Source organism: Paramormyrops kingsleyae, chromosome 1, assembly GCF_048594095.1.
Source record: "Paramormyrops kingsleyae isolate MSU_618 chromosome 1, PKINGS_0.4, whole genome shotgun sequence".
Lineage (NCBI taxonomy): Eukaryota > Metazoa > Chordata > Actinopteri > Osteoglossiformes > Mormyridae > Paramormyrops > Paramormyrops kingsleyae.
Genome location: NC_132797.1, coordinates 22,325,232 through 22,347,783, shown reverse-complemented (window position 1 = coordinate 22,347,783; position 22,552 = coordinate 22,325,232). Strand labels below are relative to the sequence as shown.

Sequence of the window (22,552 nt, the reverse complement as noted above, 5' to 3'; positions counted from 1 at the left end):
TGGTTGCCAAAAGTGGATTCATCAGCTGGTAATATGTGTGTCAGAGATGTGATCACATCCTGCTCCTCACTATTGAAATCTCACATCTCTACAGGGTTATCTTCAGTAGAAATGGATCACAGACTATGAAAATACAAACGCAGCAAGGAAGTATCACCATCTATATTGCATTTTTTTCCAGTGATGTACTTTCAACCAGTTGCATCTTTTCTGTTCTCAGTTGAATCACCCAGCTATGTGTACTGGCTGATTATGGCTTGTCTCAGCGAAGTCATCCACGATTAGGAGAGGGCTTTTGTTCCATGGGAAACAAGAACTCTGCAACCCAGTTCTGATCATCTGTAGGTTGGTTCCTTATAACCTGCGGAGGACAACTGTTTGAGAGCCAAAAATTGACCCTGAATTGAATTGAATTGAATGTTTTCTTATTCAGTGTGAACAAGATGAGACACCTGACAGGAAAGCTGACCATGTGGCATGATCATTTAGGGCAGTATTTCTCATCCCAATACTCAAAGAATAATTAGATGTGTAATTCCCTACTAAATAATATTATTCCTAGGACTGTGAGATCATTGTTTTCTGATGTTCTGGATGTGATGTGTTCTATGTGATGAATCACATTTGGTTGATTTTAGATGTGTTTCTCAGCCCAGTCCTCGTGAATCCCCAGGCAGTCCACATTTCTTGCTCCCTGCCAGCTCCCAGTACACCTGTAGGAGGTATTTGGTGTTCTTGTTTGGCACAAGTGTACTGCAAGCTGGGAGGGAGCAAAATGTGGATTGTCTGGGGATCCCCAAAGACTATGTTGAGAAACGCTGATTTGGGGGGTGCCACTGCGGCCACACGCCTCTAGGATTGAGTGTTTGAATTCCACCCCTGTGGAGTTTGCATGTTGTCTCCGTGTTGTTTTGTTACTCAATCCAAAAATGTATTAAGTAAATTGGCATCTGAAAATTGCCTAGTGTGGGAGTGAGGGCATGTATGCACCCTGTCATAGAACATCATCTTGTCCTGGGTGAACCCTTTCCTTGTACTGCCTGGGATAGACTGCAGGCCCCCTTCTACCCCGACCAGAATGACTGGTGGAAAGATGGATGAATTAAAGGAAAGTCTGGGATTCGTGAATTTTGTGAATAGTCTGCAGATTTCATTTTAATTGGAAAAAGACTGCGACTGTACTGACCTTTTGTATTTTAGCCTCTGGGGCTGAATCTTCAACATTCAGGCTGGATATGCACATCCTACAGTTCCATGGATCTCCAAGGAAATGGGCCTAGTGGCAGAAGGGGAGACCCAGATTGCGTGAACATTATTCTGTCACATGCCCATTCACAGCAGAAGGAAGCAGGACTGCTAAACACAGGCCTGGTACCACCTGAGAACAGTATTCACCTGCTCATCGCAAACAAGATCTGCTGAAGCCCATGTTTAATCACCAGGGGACAGATGTCTTTGAACATCCACCCGCATCAAACCCAGAGCATAAAACATCAAGGCTGGGAAGCCCTTCATCTTCAGTGATTACTGCTCCACCAGGGGTGTATAGAGGGGCAGGCCTGACAGCTGATTGGTCCCCAGAGTTCTCACCCATGCCTATTCAAAATATATCATTGGCAAATGATAAATTTGGTTCCTCTGTATGAATTATGGCCCTTCTTATGGCCCACCTTAAAAAAATCCTAGAATCACCTCTAGACCATACAGGTCAGTGTTTAATGTGAGCATTCTAGCAGCTCAGGTTATAAAAACTTATATAAAAATCTCTGCTATTTTACACCACCTTACATAAATTTCATTAGTTTGGTATACCGAGAAGCAAACTAAGAAATGTGAAATGAGCTCATGAAAAGCAGGTTGCTAGTTCCAGCCCTGAGCGGGGATTTGCTGTTGTACATTTGAAAGTACCAGATATACATGGCTTTCTGTCATTGTTTTCACTCAGCCACAGGGGGACGCTCTCTACTGCTACAAGAAGGATATCTCAAATCGCATATTATGGAGCCTTAACCTCCTGAATAGTTAGCAAACAGAAGCCATGTAAGCAAGAAAAATATTTACCTAAGCATTTTTTGCAACTGGCAGTTACTTTATGCAGTGTTTTAGGTTCTGAAATAAACTAGTCATATTCAAATTAATACTTTAGTATTCTAAATTGAATAACTGCAGTTTTACAATTGTAATTAATATCATGTCCCTCTTCCTTGAGCACTTAAAACACACACACACACTTCAAGGCTTTCAGCCTTGTCAGTGTTAAAATGAAATGTAAGACAGATGTCGTTTCAATATCCCACGCATGTAAGAACGAAATGCAAACTTATCTTCTCTATATGTGAGCTGCATCATCAGAAGCCAAAAAAGGAAAGAAACATGATATGGCCTGTGCTGGGTAATGCTTGAGGGTAGTTTCAAGTGAGTAATGGTGGACACAGTTTTTCATGAGACTGAATGACCAACAGTCTCAATAAACCTGATAATACTTGCATCTGTTTATATTCTTCAAGTTAGTAAGTGAGATGGGATTACATGGTTGTAAAGTCCTGCCAATTATTACAAATAAAAACAAATTTTCCGATTAATTAAGGTCTTATTATTCATTGACATAGTAGAAAGTAGCTTTGTTTTAAATGATACATAGCATCGTCACGATGATGAACCTTTAAAGGGAGAATCATTCACAAATTATAAGTTTTTATTTGCCCAGTCAGACTCTGTGCCGATACAATCTGTTGACATCATTAAATGATCCAGGGCTCCTGTTTAGATGGGAGGTGAGACTGCCCTCATGACATGAGTTAAATCCCCTCTAATTCACTTCTTCACGAGTTGTCCTGAAGGCAAATGCTCCCTCACAATGTGGCCTGTCTCCTCCATGCTTTAAAAAGCCTTATGTCTCAGGCATGAGCAGGTCTGGAGCATGGAGCTGCCCTGTTGAACAAACCTGGACTTTGAACTTGCAGGATCAGTGATCCATATTCAAACAAAAACTGCAAACAAACTTTACTGCCCACATTGCTGAGCAGTCCTTGAAGCTCGTCAAATGGGGAGAATTTAAGACATAAATAAAAAGTAATGTTAATCAAATTATAATATAGATTTTCAGTTAGGAAAGATTTGTACATTTTATTTTGTAGCAGAAATGTAATAAGGCTCTATATGGTAAATACTAAGTAACTAGTGGTTTATTACTTAGGCATCAAAGATTCTTCTGAGATTCAAATTAACTTGAGTGGATTATTGGAAGTTTTACTTCTGTAATGATGAATTGAGCAAACAGAGATGGAAACATAACTTTTAGAACAGGACAACCAAAAGTAAAACCTGAGAACTCCTGAAAGAATCATAATTATCCAATTTGTCATCAATTAACAGCTGAAGCCAAACAGTTAATGTAGGGTAACACAAAAAACAACCTGGATTAGTGCTCCAAACAGGAGCAAAGCCTGAAGTTTGAGGTCCCCTGCTGGGGTTTCCACTTTCAGTCTGAAGAAATATGGGTCCCCCATGGTAGAATTTTCTATTTTGCATTCAGGGCCCCCTGTAAAGTGCTGGGGCCCCTGAATCTGCTAGGATATTCATGCCCCTCCATCATCCCTAGCACTGAATAACAAAGTAGATGAGGCATTCCTTCCTAAAGCCAGGGAAGGCCAATTTAACATGCTATATTATTTGCTGAAGTGTGTTGTGAGGTTTTTCAGCTTCTCTTGGTGGGGGGTGGGGGTCCGATATGTTTCGTTATACAAAACGACAGCAGCATTTTTGTGTTTATTTAATTTTGTATTTGTTTGTTAAAAAACTTGATTATATAACATGAGTATTTGGGTTTAATTTCGGTTTGACTAAGTTTGCTTTTGATTCAATACACATTTTCCTCATTCATACTGTAATGCGGAGAAATATTTGATTCGATTCTGCAGCGTTTGATATTCTAAATGAAACCGCTTCTTTTTTGGCCTGACTGATGAATATTAAATCAGCGTCCCAAATAAGTCTGAAAAGTTTGTATGACGTCGCCATTTGCTTAGCTGTGTGTAATACGCCATTCCAAATATGTTCTTCATAATGAAAAAAAAAAACATTTAAATATATGTAATTTAAAAATCAATGTACGTATACTATAGGTAATTTCTAATTTTCCACCTTATTGATTTCACCGTAAAAAGGCTTGATAATTATAGTTTCCGATCCGAAGCCTGTACGGCTTCGAAAACGATTGCCTGTTGTTCGCATCCACTGGCATTTCCTAAAATCAATGACTCACCTGTCTCTTTGTTCTGTCCGGATGAGGGGCAGCTGCTGCTAAGGCGAGAAGGGTGGCCAAGAGCAGCAGCAATGGTCTCTTCATCTTTGTATAGGAGTAAAATCCGTTGTACTGCATGGAGAGCGTAGGGCTGTACCTTATAACCACGCCAAGGTCTGGTACATAAACAGACTTTCACAAACAGGCTGTTACAACACTTTTCACTAAATAGCTCTAGCTTGAGGTTCTGTTTGTCATATGTGACTGGATGAATTCGTGCATGCAATTCGATAAATTCTATATTCGAGATTTTGTCTGAGATTGCAGCTTGTACAGCAATTTCCTGAGTATTTCTGTCAGTGTTTGAACAGAACTCCTCACCAAGATAGACTGAGCAAACTCGAAGGCTGTGTTTTGGAACAATAAATGTTAAGTTCAGTATAATGTTCACTGTAGTCTTGAGGAATTACGGCGTATTTAGACCAAAATATAGGCTACACATGGTCAATGATTTACTTAAATTAAATACAACATTTTGCTAAGTACTTTTAGGTCGGAAGTGACGTCATCCACCAAAGCTCTGTTGCTATAAATGTTACGGTGCAGTTTATGGTTTCCCTGGGAGCGTTATAAACATTCAAGCTGTTGAGTGGGTACTATACAATTATATTAGGCAGACACCTCGATTACCAGAAAACATCGTACTTCGTAGCTATCGAAATTAAGTTACACCTGAACGAACAGTGAGTACGATTTATTACCGGTAGGCTGCAATAATTGCTGTGGGTTGCTAAGCAACTACGTATAACAAACTTAAAATATCAAAAATCTTGCTACGTTAACCCACTTGTGACAATGTGGATTGCTTTATGTCTATACTACAGGAGAGTGCTGCAATATAACATGTATCGCGACGTTGTTTTTGTAATTCATTTACTGATACAACTTGCAGAAACATTTCAGGAAAAAAACATGCTGCTTTTAATTCATACGAAAATGATTTGTCGTTTAGTCTTGAATCTCGCAATTAAGACAAGCAGCTAAATATGACAGTAGTATTGCGTTCTCTCCTACTTGGTTACGTTCTTCAGATAATCTGATGAATGAAAAGCAGATATACAAGTTTAGATAAAAAGGCAGTTTTTGCAATTTAACCATTTTACGCGTGACAATGAAGTAAAGAAAATGTATCGGTCTGAAGTGATCTCACTAGAAGTTGTTAATAGTCTAATTCACATTTACCCATGCTTGTTTGTTCAAATATAACCTTAAACAGCCTAAACACTGGTCAGGACTTTAAGATTCTTAAATTAAGAACATAGTTTTAAATCTCCCATTGACCCAGATTTTCCGTTAGTGTCTGAGCAGCCCTAATTATTTTAGTACTCCCTCAGTTCTCACTCTTTGTCTTTTTCTTCTGCATTCATAAAGGGGCGATGAGTGCCCATGTCAGTGATGTGAAGGTTTTCATTCGGACCAGACCCACTGCCAATTTTGCGAAAGACCTTATTCAGTATTTACCAGATGGACAGGTATTATCTCTTATTAATACCAAATATAAGCACAGAGAGTATGCATTTTTTTTTATTCTGTTTTGTATTGTCTCATTTTACATAATTTTATATGTTTCTATAATGTCTCTGGTACAAAAAAACAAGCTTATTTGACAGCTCTTATAATAGACACAAGCAGCATTCCAGATCTTTTATTCTAATAGTATGTTTCCATGTATCTCGACCTTTTTATCAATAATCACCATTTGATTTCTGTCTGCTAGACAGTAAACATCCATCTCAGGAAAGGCTCTCGGAAGCGGGTTGTGAATAACCAGCTGTGCTCCTGGTCATTCCGGATGGACCGGGTCTTCCACGATGTGTCCCAGGAGGAGATTTATGCCAGTGTAGCCCACAGCGTGGTGTTGGGGGCACTGGATGGTTACAATGGCAAGTTTCCCATTCTAACTCTCTACCTCTCCATCTCTTCCCTCTCCCTCAAATATTATTTGTAAGTGGGGGGGAATTTTTGTTGTTGTTGTTGCTTGGTGTTTTTGCTATTATGGTGGTGTATAGCTCAGTGGGTTAGACCACAGTAGCTGTGATTGGAAGGCAACTGGTTTGAATCCTGTCTTCGGCACAGTAGTCATATCTCCTTTGGACCCTTGAGTAGGGCCCTTAACCCCCATGAAATACTCTAGGGGTGTTGGATAAACGCCTGACTTTATGCTTAGAACCACAATCTTTTTTTCAACAATGCATATATAATATATACCCTGATCAACCATAACATTAAACCACTGACAGGTGAAGTGAATAACATTGACCTTCTTGTTATAATGGCACCTGTCAAGGGTGCCATTATATCTTAGGTGTCAGGGATTCGGGAATGTCCATCAGAAGGGTGGGGCATCGTACAGGCAGGGAAAAGAAAGGTGAACGATCCACTTGCGGCTCACAGGAAAACAGGGGTTTATTAACAGAAACGGAAAACACTGGGAACACTACAAAACAAACCATGAGGGGTCAAAAAGCAAATAGGGAAAAACAAAGACTAACTACAAAAAGTCAAAGGAACAAGGTCTGGGAACAATGCAACAAGGAGCAGGCAGGGAACAAAGAACAAATATATAACCAGACAGGGTACTTTCTAACATTCTCCACATGAAATACAATGACCCACTGGGGAACTGAACTAAGGCAGGAACTTTAATACAGAGGGATAACAAGAATAACATGGGACAGGTGAGAACAATTAACAAGGGCTGGTAAAGCAGGCAACAGGTGAATCTAATAAACTAAATCATGAAACTCAAACTAGGACACAGAATCTATCACAAGGGGAATAACAAACACAGGTAAAACGCAACCACGGGCACAAAGCAAAAAACCAAAACCGAATACAAATCACAAAAGACAGGAACTAGAAAAACTGATACAAATGAAACACTAAAGAACAAAATACAAAGACAGAGGAGGTGGAATTTGAACACACAACTGAGAGGTTTACAGGTAGCTGCATGCTCAGTTCAATGAGCCATGCGACCATCTGGGAAGAAGAGGAAACACAATAAAGACTGACAACGGGGAGGACAGGATGGCCAGTGACATCTGCTGGCCAAACGGGGAGGAGAACATGAAAGATTTGGACAGATGGGTGCTGACCCTGACAGTTAGGCAAGTGAACAGTCAGTTCTTGAAGATGATGTGTCGGGGGCAGGGAAAATGGGCAAGTGTAAGGATCTGAGCAAAAATTGTGATGGTTAGATGATATGGTCACAGGCTTTCCAAAATGACAGGTCTTGTGGGTTGTTCCCAGTATACAATGGTCAGGACCTACCGAAAATGGTCCAAAGAAGGCTAACGTGTGAACGAGTCATGGGGTCATGTGTGCCTAAGGCTCACTGATGTGAGTCTTGAGCAAAGATTAGCCCATTGAGTTTAATTCCCAAGGTGAGCTACTGTAGCACAAATTACTGAAAATGCTATCTATGATAGAAAGGGATCAGAACAGACAATTCATCACAGCTTGCAGCGCTTGGGGCTGTATAGCCACAGACCCATCAAAGTGCCCATACTGATCCTACCGCAAAAGCATCTACAATAGACTTTGACTACAATAGACTACAATTGAGAATCATCAAAATTGGACTATGGAGGAAAGGAAGAAGATGACCTGGTCTGATGAGTCATGTTTTCTGTTACATCATGTCGTTGGCCAAGTGTGTGTTTGTGTGTTGTTTACCTGGAGAAGAGATGGCACCAGGATCCACTATGTGAAGAAGGCAAACTAGTGGGAGTGTGATGATCTAGACAATGTTCTCCTGGGAACCCTTGGGTTCTTCATTAATGTGGATGTTACTTTCACATGTGAAACATACCTAAATATTGTTGCAGACCAAGTATACCCCTTTATGGCGGCAGTACCCCCAGTGGCAGTGGCCTCATTCTGTGAGATAATGCATCGTGCCACATTGCAAAAATCGTTGTTATGATTTCAGGAACATGAAAAAGAGTTCAAAGTATTGACTGATCTCAGTCTGATTAAGCATCTGTGGGATGTGCTGGACAAACAAGTCCGATCCAAGGAGGCTCCACCTCGCAACTTAAAGGACTTAAAGGATCTGCTGCTAACTTCTTGGTGTCAGATACCACGTATCACCTTCAGGTCTTGTGAAGTTCATGTCTCGATGTTTTGGTGGCACGAGGGGGACCTACACAATATTAGGCAAGGGGTTTTAACGTTAAAACTTATCAGTGTGTGTGTGTGTGTGTCAAAGGAGACCATGCTGGTATATGTGAAAAGAAACATTCCAGTGTACCTGTACTTGTGCAAATGACAAATGAAACATTTAATTTCATTTTCATTTTATGTACCATTGTGAAATCTCCAACTGCAGTGAATTGAGCGAAGATTAGTCCGTTGAGTTTAATCCCTAAGGTGAGCTGCTCTAATTGTCTCTCAACATCAGGCAACATCATGTGTTTTGGCCAAACCGGGGCAGGCAAGACCTACACCATGACTGGAGCCACCAAGAACTACAAGGAAAGAGGGATCATTCCCAGGGCCTTACAGGAGGTACGGTTTCTTTACCTGCTCCTCAACAAGGTTACTTAGTCTCCACATCCTCCACAACCTCATCTGCCCTCTCAAATTGTCAAAAAACTCTGAAAATCACACCTGTAGTTGGTTGTAAATTTAAACTAGTCTTGCTTGAGATTTATTGCAGCACATGCTTTGTTTTTTCAAGTTATTAGTGTTATTTATACAGATGAACATCTCACTGCCAACCACCCCAATCTGTCATGGACTGCCTACATCTCCCATCATCCCACTCGTGTAGCTGTGCTTGTGTCCACTGAATGTTTTTGTTGTATTTGTTCTTATGTACATATATATGTTCCTTGAATGCAGTATTAAACAGACCATAGACATTCCATGTACTGTGTAGTGCTTTGTGAATTCTGATCTTAATAACAAGGGTACAGCAGGTGCCTGGAGACTATTTTTTTCCTTCTATTTGTTAAAAATACATGCATGCATCCATCCATCCATTTTCCATCTCCCACGAACCCTCCAGTATCCTTCTGAGGGTGACGAGATGGTCCAGTGTTCTGCAACCAGAACGGAATCTTTATTGTTCCTCCTGGATTCGAGGTTCGACCAACGAACGGACCCTCCTCTCTAGTACCCTGGCATAGACCTTCCCAGGGTGGCTCAGGAGTGTGATCCACCTATAGTTGGAACACATCCTCCAGTCCCCCATCTTAAAGATTGGGACCACCACCCCAGTCTGCCAATCCAAAGGCAATGTCCCCAACATCCATGCAATGTTGCAGAGGTGTGTCAGCCAAGGCAGCCCAGCAACATCAAGAGCTTTAAAGAACCCAGGATGAATCTCATCCACCCCCAGAGCCCTACCACTTCAGTGACCTCAACCCCAGACATGGGCAAGTTCTCCTCTGAGTCTTCCAGCCCTACTTCCTCTGAGGAAGGCGTATCAGTGGGATTTAGGAGATCCTTGAAATATTCCCTCCATTGCCTGACTATATCCCCAGTTGAGGTCAACAGCACTCCACTCCTGCTATAACTAGCATTAGTGAAGACCTGGTTCCTCTTCCTGAGTTGCCCGACGGTTTTCCAGAACCTTTTCAAGACCGACCGAAAGTCCTCCATAGCCTCACCAAGCTCCTCCTACACTGAGTTTTTGCTTTAGCAACCATCGGAGCCATTTCCACTTGGCCTGCTGGTACCTGTCCACTGCTTCCAGAGTCCCACAAGCTAACTAAGCCCTGAATAACTCCTTCTTCAGCCTGACAGCTCCCTTTACCGCTGGCGTCCACCACTGGATTCGGAGATTGCCACCACGACTGCCACCAAAAACCTTACCGCCACAGCTCCGCACCACCGCCTTAGTAATGCCCTTGATAACGCCATTATTTCAAAGACACCCATGTTGCTTAACCCAGTGTTTCTTGATCCAGTCCTTGGGGTCCCCCAGACAGTCCACATTTTTGCTCCCTCCCAGTTCCCAACTCACCTGTAGTGAGTATTTGGTGTTCTTGAATGGCTGGGAGCTGGGAGGGAACTATAATGTGGACTTTCTGGGGGTCCTTGAGGATTGGGTTGTGAAATGCCCACTGCTGGCTACCATTAAGAAGGACTCTTGAATGGAGTCGACACAGATGTCCTATCACATGACCCATTCGCTGTGCATCTGTGGAAAATGCAGGTGTTCAGGGAAGTGGAGAAGCGCACAAACCACGCCATCTCTGTGTACCTGTCCTTCCTGGAGATCTACAATGAGACACTGGTGGACCTGCTCTCCTCTGTCCCACTTGAGGAGAGCGCAGCGCTTGGAGGCATGTCCATTGTGGAAGAGGCTGGGGGTGGTGTGTTTGTGCGAGGACTGTCTCTACACCAGGTTCACAGCGAGGAGGAGGCCCTGAATTTACTCTTTGAGGTAGGAAAGACTGTTTTCATCGGTCAGTTGCTGTCTGAGTTGTCTGGTGTTATTTCATGAGTAAACTTTTTGTACTAAAATAGTATACATAATGAATATTCCAAAGTAAATTTAAGAACATAAGAAATTTACAAACGAGAGGAGGCCATTCGGCCCATCAAGCTCGTTTGGGGAGAACTTAACTAATAGCTCAGAATTTATTAAACTCTCGAACACTTAAAGCTTAAATTGAGAATTTCTAAATGCATAAAATGCCTTTTTATTACATGTCTAAAATACATTTTTAATAAACTGAATACAAAAAATAGGCATTTTAAAATAAATTGATTAATTATTAAAAATGCTGTCAAAATGTGAAATTACTAACGATTGTACATGCAGTTGCTCTCAGGATTTCACTGGTGAGTCATTTTTATCTTTGCTTTTTTCACCCCTGTTGCATATGCTTCAGTTGCTAATTTGATGCATTTTTGTTTAAATGTTGTTGTTCCACCATTAATTACTCTTGGTTATTTTTGGAAGGCATTCAGAACTGATTGAATTAGTTGTTTATTTTGTCCTATGGACAGTACTGCTGGACAAGGCTTCTGCTTAATGTTAATATTAAGTAAAAGATGTTCTGGTATCTTCAGGGGGATATGAACCGGATCATAGGAGCTCACACCCTGAATAGGAACTCGTCTAGATCTCACTGCATCCTTTCAATCCACATCGAGGTACAGGGAGCTGAGAAAGACCTCAAACAGCACTGCCACAAGTGGTTAAAGAGTCACTGAGTATCTTCCTGCTTGCAGTCTATATTGCGCTTGCATGTTGAATATTATTCCTCTATGCTGCAATACTTGTACATCTGACACATCTGATCAAAGCTGTTTGTCATAAGTTCAAATGTGCACCATAATTTAGCATAATGGATTCTGTGTTTCAGTCTCGCTCACGAACACTATCAGAAGCCAAGTATCTCACCTCCAAGCTGAGCCTGGTGGACTTGGCTGGCTCAGAGAGATTAGGCAAAACTGGCGTGAGTAATGGCCTCCCTTTCCCCTCTCTGAATGCTGCTGTCTTGCTCTGGAGAAACGTGAAATATGCCCCTTTCTGTGAATTCTTTTAGTTATAAAATATCCTTATTACAATTTGTTTATTTGGCAGACACTTTTATCCAAAGAAACATTCAATTCAGAAGGCAGGGTCAGGCAGTCCCTGGAGCACTTGGGAGTTAGAGGCCTTGCTCATGGGGCCCAGTGGTGACATCACTCTACCAACTCTAGGATTTCAACCAGTGCCCTCCCTATTATTGATTTCAATATGAGTTTTAAGGTTTTGTAGACAGTGATTTTTAAGAGCTGTACTGTGATAATGGTCTCATGATGTCCACCTCTCTTTCCTCTTCCCCCGGCCAGTCAGAGGGCCAGTTGCTCAAAGAGGCTACTTATATCAACAAGTCTCTGTCCTTCCTGGAGCAGGCCATCCTGGCTCTAGCAGACCGGCGCCGCGAACATGTGCCTTTCAGGCAGAGCAAGCTAACACATGCCCTCAAGGACTGTCTGGGTGAGCAGGGCTGTGGATAGTGTGAGGGGGCAGAGACTTGCAACACAAGATTCACCACCTTTTATGGGACAGTCAGAGGTGTTTGTACCTTACGGCTTGGGCAGGAATGTGAGGACCACCCAGGCTATTGGTTTGCCTTGTGCAGCAGCCAGCTGTTGACCTGCAATTTACTAAAATATCTCCAAGAGGGATTGAGGGAGCAGGTGCAGTTTAGATATCTGATGCTGGATATCACTTACTATTACAGCTCTCCAGGGATGGGGCCACAAGGGCACTGGCCCCAGCTGAAAGCCGACTGCCCCCTGGAGTGCCCCATACCCTATCTCTCACCAATTCTGAAAATATCTTTGGCTAATGATAAGGTTGACCCCTCTGAATTAAATATGATCCCTTTTATGCCCCCCACCTTAAAACATCCTCGAATCACCTATGCAGCTATCCTAACAGATCAGCAGAAGTGATGCTAGAGAAGTGGGTCATATTGGAACCTAGTTATATACAGTTTTATAGTGTCCACACCAATGTTTCCCAACCCAGTCCACCCAGAGGCAATCAACATTTTTGCTTCCTACAAGATCCCAACACACACACACCGGTTCCAGGTATTCAATGTTCTTGATTGTTTAACTGTGTTGGGATCTTGAAGGAAACAAAAACATGGACTGTTTGCGAGTCCCCGTGGACTGGGTTGAGAAACACTGGTTTAGACTGTTCTATTGGAATATGTTTGTGACTGTCCTCTTCCTCACCACAGGGGGAAACTGCAACACGGTGCTGATGGCAAACATCTACGGGGAGGCTGCTCAGATAGAGGAGACGGTGAGAGTGGCGATGTACAGCCAGAAAGAGTGTCTCTGTGCCAGTCCCCTCTGGGACCACAACTATCCTGTTTATAGATCTAGATACTTTGGCATGGTCTGGAGTTCTTACTGGCCTGCTCTGCTCCCCAGTTGTCCACGCTGCGTTTCGCAGGTAGGATGAAACGTGTGCAGACGGAGCCGGCCATCAACGAGCATGTTGATCCTGTGGTGAGAACAGCACGAATGCACTGAGATTGGTTATGGTGTGTAGGCTTGGCTGGGTGGTGATTCAAGGGATTTTTAAAATGACATCTGAAAAAAATGAATGGAATGATGCAATAACAATGGATCTCAGGCACGTCAAGATGGCCACTGCCGGCTGTGTGCAGGTCACATGATCAGTGAACCTTCTGACCTGGCCCATGTGTGCAGATCCAGGTGAGGAAGCTGCAGAAGGAGGTCGAGCTGCTGAAGCAGGAGCTTTTCATCCATGACTCCCTGGTGAGTGTCCACATGTGGATGTAGACATCATAATGACACCACATGCCCAAATCCAGCTTCTCCAAAAGCAGTGCTTCTCAACCTAGTCCCGGAGGACCCTCACACAATCCACAGTTCTGCTCCCTCCCAGCTCCCAGCACACCTGTGACAGATATTCTGTGTTCCTGGTTGATGATTTGTTCTTGGTTGTTTAGTTCAGATGTGCTGGGAGCTGAGAGGAAGCAAAAATGTGGACTGACTGGGGGTCCCCTGAGGACCAGGCGGAGAAATACTGATGTAAAACAACCAAATGTGATTCATGAATTAAAACACGTAATTTCTAGAACATCAGGAACATATCTCACAGTCCCACAGTCTAATTATGTTCATCTTAATGAACATAATGAAGGTTAATGAAGGTTTTTTTTAAGACAGGCAGTATTGCAATACAGATAAACCTCTTCTTAAGTAAATTTGGCTTGTGTAAATGCAGAATTACATAAGAAATTCTCACCATACACATTATTTATGAATAGCACTTAAGCAAAGCATCTGAAGTACATCATGTGTAAGCTGGCATAGCCTGACAATGCAGGCAACAGTCTCTTGCTAGTTCTCATATTTTGTGCTGTGAACGCACCTATTCTAATTATGGCACTTTTCCACTGCCACCAAGAACTGAGCCATTCTGCGACCTGGCAGTTATCCACTGTAAAATATGCGAGCCATACCAAAGCCGGACCTGAGCGGTACCTACTCTGACATGGACCTGTTTACCAGAAGGCCCGAAAGCGTGACCAAACTGTGCTGGTTGCGTTAACACCATCTGACTGGTCTAAATGCATGAAGATACCTGTGTTCTGCGCATGGATTATCTGAAGGAAAAAGCATATGTTCTATATATTATTCAATATAAGTAGTATTGCACATCACATTGTATTGATGCATTTCTGATACCTCGGAACTTGAAAATTTCCAACCTCCTACTTAAAAAAATACTATAGAATAGCTGAACAGAATAGATTCATAATGCAAATTTATGCGAGCGAATGCTAATTCTGCTAGTGTTTGATGCATGCATAACACAGCGGTTCTCACAGACGTGGTAGCGGAAATTAGCACACCATAAAAAAAAAAACAAAATAATAATTGCACATAGTAAATCTTGATGTACACCGTGTGAACAATAAATGAACACTTCCTTGCCTTTACATCACTGTCACTCCCCAAACCAGGCAATGCCTTTACTGATCCAGTAAACGCATTGCCTCTGCAGAGGAAAACGAAAGCGAGCTGGAACCATGCTGTAACTAGTCTTGCTTCGCAGTAGAGCTTGGGTATCCCATATGCCAGTGGAAAAGTGCCAGTAGTGTAGTGCTTTGTACAAATGTAATGTATTAATTTAATTGACTAGGCATATGTCTCATTACAATATTTAATATAACATTTACTAGAGAATTCTATTAATTGTGTATTTTTTTATAGCTTTTATAGAGTTTGCAACAAATACCTAGGCTAGACTAGGGTGGGCTAGTTCAGTATTTTCCAACCCAGTCCTTGGAGAACCCCTGACAGTCCACGTTTTTGTTCCCTCCCAGTCAGACAGCCCACATTTTTGCTCCCACAAGGAGCTGGGAGGGAGCAAAAATGTAGACTGTCCCCAAGAACTGGGTTGGTAAATACTAGGCTAGGCTTTGTTGAATGCTGGGAAAGAATAGGTTGAAAAACGGTCTATTTGCATAAGTCGAGGAGTGTATATTTGTAAATGCCCGTGACCACCCCCCATTCCTGCAGGCCAATCGGATGGGGGTGTCTTATGACACACTGACGGACAGGCAGGTGGCAGAAATTCAGCGTCAAGTCCGGCGATATCTGGATGGGACCAGCAATGAGATTGACGTAAGATGGCTGCCAATTTCTTGTTGCCTTCAGTCACAGCTGAGGTCACCCAGTTGCTGGATTCATATGATGTGTCCAAATCCTGATCCCTGTTTTCCATTTCAGATCATAAACATTAGACAGATCCAAGAGGTGTTCACGCAGTTCAGACTCGCTCTGCAGTAAGTTATTACTCAGCTGGCATTTGAAGTTGACGCTTTGCACTACGTACAAGGTCTTTATTAATTCACGAGCATATTACGACAATGCTCATAGCTTCAGTATGCAGCCAATAGGTGGTGGCTTTCATTTCCAGGCAGCAGGAGCAGAGGTTGAGATCCCAGCTGACTGAGAAGCATAGCCTGGTAGAGAAACCTCAGGCCCCAGCTGCTGAAAGCAGCCCCAGGTCCCAGGTTAGAGTGACCAAGGAAGCATGGCTTCATCCTGTATTTGTTTATATACCAGCGAACTGAACCTCTGGCACGCCACCATTTAAGAACTATTCATTCATGATTTCAACTGCATAAACTTTAAATAATAAGCAGGAAAATTAAAAAAATTCACGGTAACCATGGAAATTTAGCATTGGTTGTTTCTGGGTCTAACTAGTGAAGGTTCTTCACTGTGTATTTGGGGACAATTTGGCTAAATGCCCGTTATCAGAATCAAATTTATTTACCGTGTACAGCCCAGGTACAAGGATTTTTTTGGTGTAACTGGTCACATTAAAGTAAATTAAAATAAACTACGAAGATAACATATACGGATAATATAAAGTATTAACATACAAAATATAAGGCATTAACATACAGCGATAACCAATCAGTAACACAGAGTATATACAAGTATGCTAAACCCGCCAGTGCGTTTAATTTTTCCTGTAGTAGCTTGGCTTGTTGCTGAACAGGCCACGACTCCTTTTCTGAGCGAACTGGCATGTGTTGTTTCATGTCACAGCGTCGAGGACAGAAGGGCCCTGTAGGAGAGGCGGAAGCAGGGGGTTTCGGGGGGGCAGAGAGGCACAAGACCAAACCTAAAAAAGCAAAGGATGCGAGGTAAGAGTAGGGGTGCACGACTTCCTGTGGTGTAAGAGTAGGGGTGCACGACTTCCTGTGGTGTAAGAGTAGGGGTGCACGACTTCCTGTGGTGTAAGAGTAGGGGTGCACGACTTCCTGTGGTGTAAGAGTAGGGGTGCACGACTTCCTGTGAGAAGAGCGGACAGCACTTACTGGGGTGTTTTAATGAGCTTGTGATCTACCAAGAACAATCAAATGTGTGAAATTTGGGGTTCAAATAAGCATCAGAACCGCTACTGTTATTCCAGGCGTGTACATATTTAACCACAGCTATTTCACATTAGTGTAGCTTTTTTAATTTACGGAGCTGAAAATAAATCAAGCCATATAATCTAGCTACTTTGCTCTTTCTTAAGCCCTGGTGTGTAACTGATGAGGAAAAAATGCTGAAAAGATGGAGAAGCACTAAACTAGAGAAAAATTAAAGGATGTGTTTGCTGTGTGCCAAGTATCTAGCATAATAATGTGACACAGGGCCGGCCCAAGACATAAGCGAACTAAGTGGCTTCCTTGCGTCTGAATGGGAAGGAGGGTGTCAAAGGACAATTGGGTTTATAAAATTTTGCTTAGGTCCCTGAAAAGAGGACTCTTCCTCATTCTGTCATGCTGAAAGCCTTGACACTGTCCTCCTCAGTGTCGGGAGGAAGGAAGGAGCAGTTAGCCCCGCCTACAGCAAAGAGGCAGACACCGCAGTGCTGGACAGAAGCAACCCCCTCTTGGAGTCCCAGAGGGATCTCAACTCAGACGAACAGAACCAGGGATCCCAGGGGAACCTCAGAACAGAGTACAGGGAACCAGCAACCAACACGTCACTTCCTGTCCTGTTCAGGAAAACCTGGTCCTGCCAGCTCTGTGGAGCAAATGGCTGAACCTTTATCAGTGCTTTAGGGTTGCCAGGTTGTGCTCACCAATAGGCCTCATCATTAAGGACATGACTACTTGTGTTTTAGGCTAACACTAGGGACTGGCAGGTAAAGATTGAAAATTGGCCCAGGTCACATTTAATGTCAGAATGTTTTATTTTTTAACCAAATAAAGACAAACATTATCATTATCTTTCATTATGGAAATTCCAAAAACCCATAGGTGTGGGAATGGAGTGTGTTTGCACACCCTGCAGTTGGTTGGTGCCCCTGTCCTGGGTTATTCCCTATGTTGTGCCTGTAGCTTCTGGGATTGGCTCTGGTCCCCGGAGACCCTGCATAGGAGAAGCGGGTATAAAAAATGGATGGATGGTTTTGAGATATGCCTAATTGGGTACCTCCTGATTTGATGAGTGGGCACCTCACTTTCATTTCCAAGGTGGGTTTCTACCATTCATTTTGAATTCATAACATTTCAATGGATAACTTCAGTATGTTTTTTGAAAGATATAATGACAAGGCATAGGTTAACAAAACAAGCAAAAAAATATCCTTTATGTGAAAAAAATATTTCTGGACATTGAATTTGAAGCATTTTGGGCCAATTTTTACACTTTTCTCCAGTCAATGTTCTTACCTGCCAGTACCTACTAACACTATAACTTCAGTGAGAGGAGCTTTGTTACTGATGGCTGTAAATAGCCCACAAAAGCCACTATTTAAGCCCTATCCCCTTCTGCTCTGTGTGCGTGGCAGGATACCTAACATAATTGTAGAAAGTGCATTATAGCTTTGAATACTGGTATACAGAAGTGACCATGACTGCTTGGTCCTCACTCACTGACACAGCTCCCCTTCTCCCAGTCCCCCTCCCCCAAAAGCAGAGGCCTTCGAGGACTTCAAAGCGGAGCATGGCAGTGAGATCGCTCGCATCCTGAAGGAGAACAAGGCGGTGCTCCGGGATCGCCAGCGACGACTCAGGGAGTTGACAGATGGCATCAACGAGACAAAACGGGAGATTGACCTCGCCAGTAGCACCCTGCAGCTCCAGCAACAGCGTCAAGGTGTGTCTACCCACAATCCTCTCTGCTGCCCAATTTCCTTTTGTGCACAGGAAGTTCCTCCTTCCGTGGACACCCTTCTGCAAACAACCAAAGTGTGCTGGCTTTTTGTAGCAGACCTTCCCCTTCCCCTCATTGGTTGGTGAGAAGGATGCTAGGGGAATGATAATTAATGTTCGTACAGGAAGTGGTTCCTGACTGGCTGATGAGTTCAGTAGAAGGGGGCTGATTAATATTCTAAAGCGCGCTCCCTGATTGGCCAGTGTGTAGCACCTCCTTCATGAATATTAATAAGCCCCCCCCCCCTGCACATCTGTAGCAGGGGCCGTGACCCCCCTAACTCTCCATGCAGGAAAATTTGTGACTGTGGAGGGTCAGCCAGTAATGGAAGAGGAGGAGCTGACGCTGGTACTGAGGCTCCAGGAGCTGAAGGTGCAGTACCGACGGCAACACGAAGAATTAGGCAGCAGCAGGGCTGAGGTCAACTACTGCCAGCACCTGGTGGACCAGTGCAGGATCCGTCTACTCATGGGTGAGCTTCATTCTTCAGCTCGAGGGGCCAGAAAACAGGTTCTGGGCTCCCATTCTGTCATTCCGCACCCTCACCTGTAAAAATCCAGTGCTATCTTCTTTTTTGAAAATTAGGGTTGCCACCTCAGTCCTGTAAAATTCCTGGACACACAGTCATTAACTAAAAATATTGCACATTATAACACCATTCCAAAGGTTTCTTTAGGTCTGTCTCATGAGGAAATTATACAGTGGTACCTCAGAACTCGAATTTAATCCGTTCAGAACTCCGGATCGAATCCTAAAAAGTGCGAGTTGTGATCGAATTTTCCCCATAAGAAATAATGGAAAACCAATTACTTGGTTCCCGGCCCCCAAAAATTACATCTAAATATGTTTTTTTTTAGCAGTTAAACACAAAATGAACCGGATAAAACAAGAAGAGCATATACTGTACTAAACACATCTAAGCACATTTATCAAAACAGTAATTTGTAAAGTAAGAAAATAAATGTATCCAAACAACGTGTCCTGCCCAGATCGTCCGCTCCTTCCGTGTGCCACGCCCCCTCGTTAACCCCGTGTGGAATCCCCGTGTGATCAGCTGTTTATTGTTGTTTTCATTAGTCCTCTGTATCTCATTAGAACTCGAATTTCTTAAAAGTCGAACCAGCCAGAACTACCTAGAACTCGATCTGGATCTCAGAAGTCAAACCGTGAACGCCGACTGAAGATAATTTATACGCGCGGGGAAATGAATCACAGCTCTAGACAGATAGCCTGAAAGAGTACAAGAGTAATCCAAGAATATATAAATACAAGAATAAGAATACAAGAAAAATAAAAAATAAAATAAGATAAGTTTTTTCATTATTATTATTATTTGGTAAATTAAAATAGTACTGAAGCAATATTGCTACATGATCAATCTTTTATTCTCTTTTGCACATGTGGGGTCCTACCAGAGGCTAGGCTTGAGAGTGGCAAATGGTTCTGCGCATGCATGGGCCGGAAGGGGTCTGAGAGTGGCCCATGCAGCCAGACACTACTCAAGTATCCCACAGCACCTTGCGATGCCATTCAGCGCCGGTACCTGGTTTTATGCCAGTTGACAACCACACCATCAAATACCATACTTTTTGTACTTTTCTTGAAGTACCAAAAATACAGAACCTGGTGTAATGTAAACATACCGTGTGTGTAATATCTTTACACCTTGTCTGTTTTGTACTATATGTATGTTTGTCTGTGCTCTATGTACCTTGCTGCTGTATGCACAAGAATTTCCCCCTGGGATCAATGAAGTTTATCTAATCTAATATGAAATGTGTGTCTAGATACACTGGTAGGGTATAGACCGAGAAGACTGACATCTCTGTGATTTGGTATAGAGTTTGAAAGCTGGTACAACGAGTCCTTCCTGTTTACTGAAGAGGTCCAGGCTGTGCTAAGGGCAGGAGGATCAATTCGACCAGGACTGATCCCAGTAGAAAAGGCCTTAAGTCTGGTCAGTAGGAGTGCCGAGCGTCCTTCAGTGTCCATTAATGGTACAGCCCAATAAAGGTACATGGTGCTTTGTCTAACATGACTGTGATCTCAAAGGAGAATGACAAGCAGGAGCCCTTTGAGCACCTCCGTCGTGAGCTGCTGGCAGACGAACCTGGGGCCCTTCCCTACTACACAGCGCACAACAGGGTGCTGCAGAGGGTAGGTCACCCCACGGGCGCAACCTGCGCACTTCTTGTCTCTCCCAGGCACTCAACAGACTGTCCCCTCCCATCCACACAGCAAACCTACAGCAGGACCACAATTCCAACAGTGCTACAGATGAGGAATTTGGGAGCCAGAGGAGAACGAGGCAGCCAGTCTATGACCTAAAAGGGGTGCCAGTCAAGACACAGTGTGGAAGTATTTCACAATTTTCGTAGTTGAACGTGGACAAACACGTAAATCTGACTCCATGTGTAACTGGCATGATCTTACGTTGTGTTAACTGAATGCACTGCAACTCAAGACTCCTAATCGAGCTGGTTTATTCTGTGAAAAGATGAACACTGCAATCACAGCACTGTGCGCTTGCGCGGGAAGTTCCAAAATGAGCAAGTATAGCAATATCAATTACAGTGTAAATATGTACCTGTGAAAAGATAAACACTGCAATCACGGCACTCTTCTGGAAATACAAAAACACTCACTTTACCACACACACACACAACTTGGTGGCTGGCTACTTGTCTAGCAACATAGCCTACGGGCCGAGGTTCACAGAATAGATATAATGGATATACAGTTGTTCAACCTCACAAAACTTTGTCCATATTTAAACTCGTCCAGGTACATATACTTTAATATAACAAAATTGTCGACAAAAGTAAGCAATTTTCTAAAATGAGACACAATTATAAGCATAACCTACCGCTTGCGCAGGCAGTTCCAAACTGAGGAAAACATAAAGTGCGTCGTTTTCTTAAAGGCAACTGCCCAGATATTTTAAAGTTACAGAACACAAAACCAAAATGCGCACACATACATACAGCTCTGACACAGTGGCAAGTGGAAATATTTATTATCCATGTTACACCTGCAAGACAACTGCAGAAGGCTTTTCTTGTATCCATTGTTAGCTAAATGACACAAAATGGATATATTTAAAATATGCCTATCTACTTTGGAATGCAAACCGTAGTGTATGCAGTTTCTCTGGCCACATGGTTGTTAAAGAATGGTTGTATGTCCTGTTTTATGTGTCCTTCATTGAACCTTGAACTTCTGGAATCTGATTAACTTTGTTCATAGCATATTATGAAGTTAAAACTGCTGTCGAAATACAGTATAACCTTGGAACTCGAACGCCTCAACCAACTTGTTCCTGCTAAAACTTGTATGGGAATTTTCATCGTAATTTTTTAGGCCAGGTGTGTTAACGCAAATGGACGTTAAACAGGGGACACCTGTATTAGGTTTTATATTGATTAATGCTTTTTATTGGTAGGTAGATGCATTTAAATAGGCAATCGTTTGGGGGTCTGGAATGGATTAAATTCATTTGCATTATTTCTTATGGGGAAAATCAACTTGGAACTCAACCAAATCACAACTCGACCAGCCTTCTGGAAATGAATTGTGTTCCAAGGTACCACTGTATAAACCTGATTAGTGTCGGCTAAGGCATCTTTCATCTAATTTAGTGGCTCTCAAATTTTGGTAAGTAGTGCACTCCCAGGTGGTACCAAAGAAAAGATTGGTCAATTTCTTTCTGCAATTCAGGTTACTGTGATCTCTCCCCATGTGGTACTTGCCTGCTTTGGTTTCATCATAAGTGATATTTGGACCAAAATGTTTGAGATCCACTGATGTGATAGCTGTACTGCAATAAACATTGGTGCAAGAATCACATATTGGATTTTTGAACTATATGTCTGAAAAAGAATCAAGTGTCTGTCATAAGTAATTTGACTCTGACTCAAGGCACTTTGGAAAACAGCAGTTCAATTGCTAAGTGTCGCAAATTCTTTTATTGCAGATGGGTGATGTTAGAAACACAATGAATTTGTGACCCAAATAACTTGTCAGATGTCCCACAGTCTTTGTCCAAAGTTTTTATCGATAGTGTCTTCAACTGCAAACACAAAATTG

The 22,552-nt window shown here is 42.6% G+C and overlaps 1 protein-coding gene and 1 long non-coding RNA gene across 6 annotated transcripts; one reads left to right on the top strand and one right to left on the bottom strand.

Moving 5' to 3' along the window:
* Nucleotides 1-147: 147 nt before the first annotated feature.
* Nucleotides 148-4,786, bottom strand: LOC140590426 (uncharacterized). 2 transcript variants are annotated; one of them, XR_011991269.1, is made up of 4 exons: nucleotides 4,625-4,786; nucleotides 4,265-4,419; nucleotides 1,187-1,276; nucleotides 148-361 (listed from the first exon to the last, which is right to left on the bottom strand). It is a non-coding gene; the product is annotated as an uncharacterized lncRNA (long non-coding RNA). The 2 variants fall into 2 exon arrangements; XR_011991264.1 differs by having other exon boundaries at nucleotides 4,265-4,784.
* A 28-nt stretch (nucleotides 4,787-4,814) lies between these two features.
* kif9 (kinesin family member 9) lies at nucleotides 4,815-22,312 on the top strand. 4 transcript variants are annotated; one of them, XM_023832838.2, is made up of 21 exons: nucleotides 4,817-4,986; nucleotides 5,675-5,775; nucleotides 6,021-6,186; nucleotides 8,709-8,815; nucleotides 10,470-10,700; nucleotides 11,333-11,416; nucleotides 11,629-11,721; nucleotides 12,101-12,248; nucleotides 13,003-13,067; nucleotides 13,199-13,276; nucleotides 13,481-13,549; nucleotides 15,323-15,427; nucleotides 15,533-15,588; nucleotides 15,723-15,819; nucleotides 16,364-16,461; nucleotides 17,117-17,266; nucleotides 18,210-18,409; nucleotides 18,726-18,938; nucleotides 20,308-20,423; nucleotides 20,519-20,623; nucleotides 20,705-22,312. In XM_023832838.2, exons 2-21 carry the CDS (start codon nucleotides 5,680-5,682, stop codon nucleotides 20,792-20,794), a joined length of 2,367 nt encoding a protein of 788 aa, XP_023688606.1. In that variant the 5' UTR covers nucleotides 4,817-4,986; nucleotides 5,675-5,679; the 3' UTR covers nucleotides 20,795-22,312. The 4 variants fall into 4 exon arrangements, with proteins under 4 accessions (XP_072567852.1, XP_072567853.1, XP_023688606.1 ...); XM_072711750.1 differs by having other exon boundaries at nucleotides 4,820-4,986; nucleotides 18,759-18,938; XM_072711751.1 differs by lacking the exons at nucleotides 20,308-20,423; nucleotides 20,519-20,623; nucleotides 20,705-22,312 and having other exon boundaries at nucleotides 4,815-4,986; nucleotides 18,726-19,837.
* Nucleotides 22,313-22,552: the final 240 nt, after the last annotated feature.

Coding starts and splice junctions, on each gene's coding strand:
- kif9 (XM_023832838.2), top strand. CDS start 5,680: ATGAGTGCCCATGTCAGTGATGTGAAGGTTTTCATTCGGACCAGACCC. Junction 11,722..12,100: donor AGAGATTAGGCAAAACTGGC/GTGAGTAATGGC, acceptor TCCCCCGGCCAG/TCAGAGGGCCAGTTGCTCAA. Junction 13,068..13,198: donor CTGCTCAGATAGAGGAGACG/GTGAGAGTGGCG, acceptor TCTGCTCCCCAG/TTGTCCACGCTGCGTTTCGC.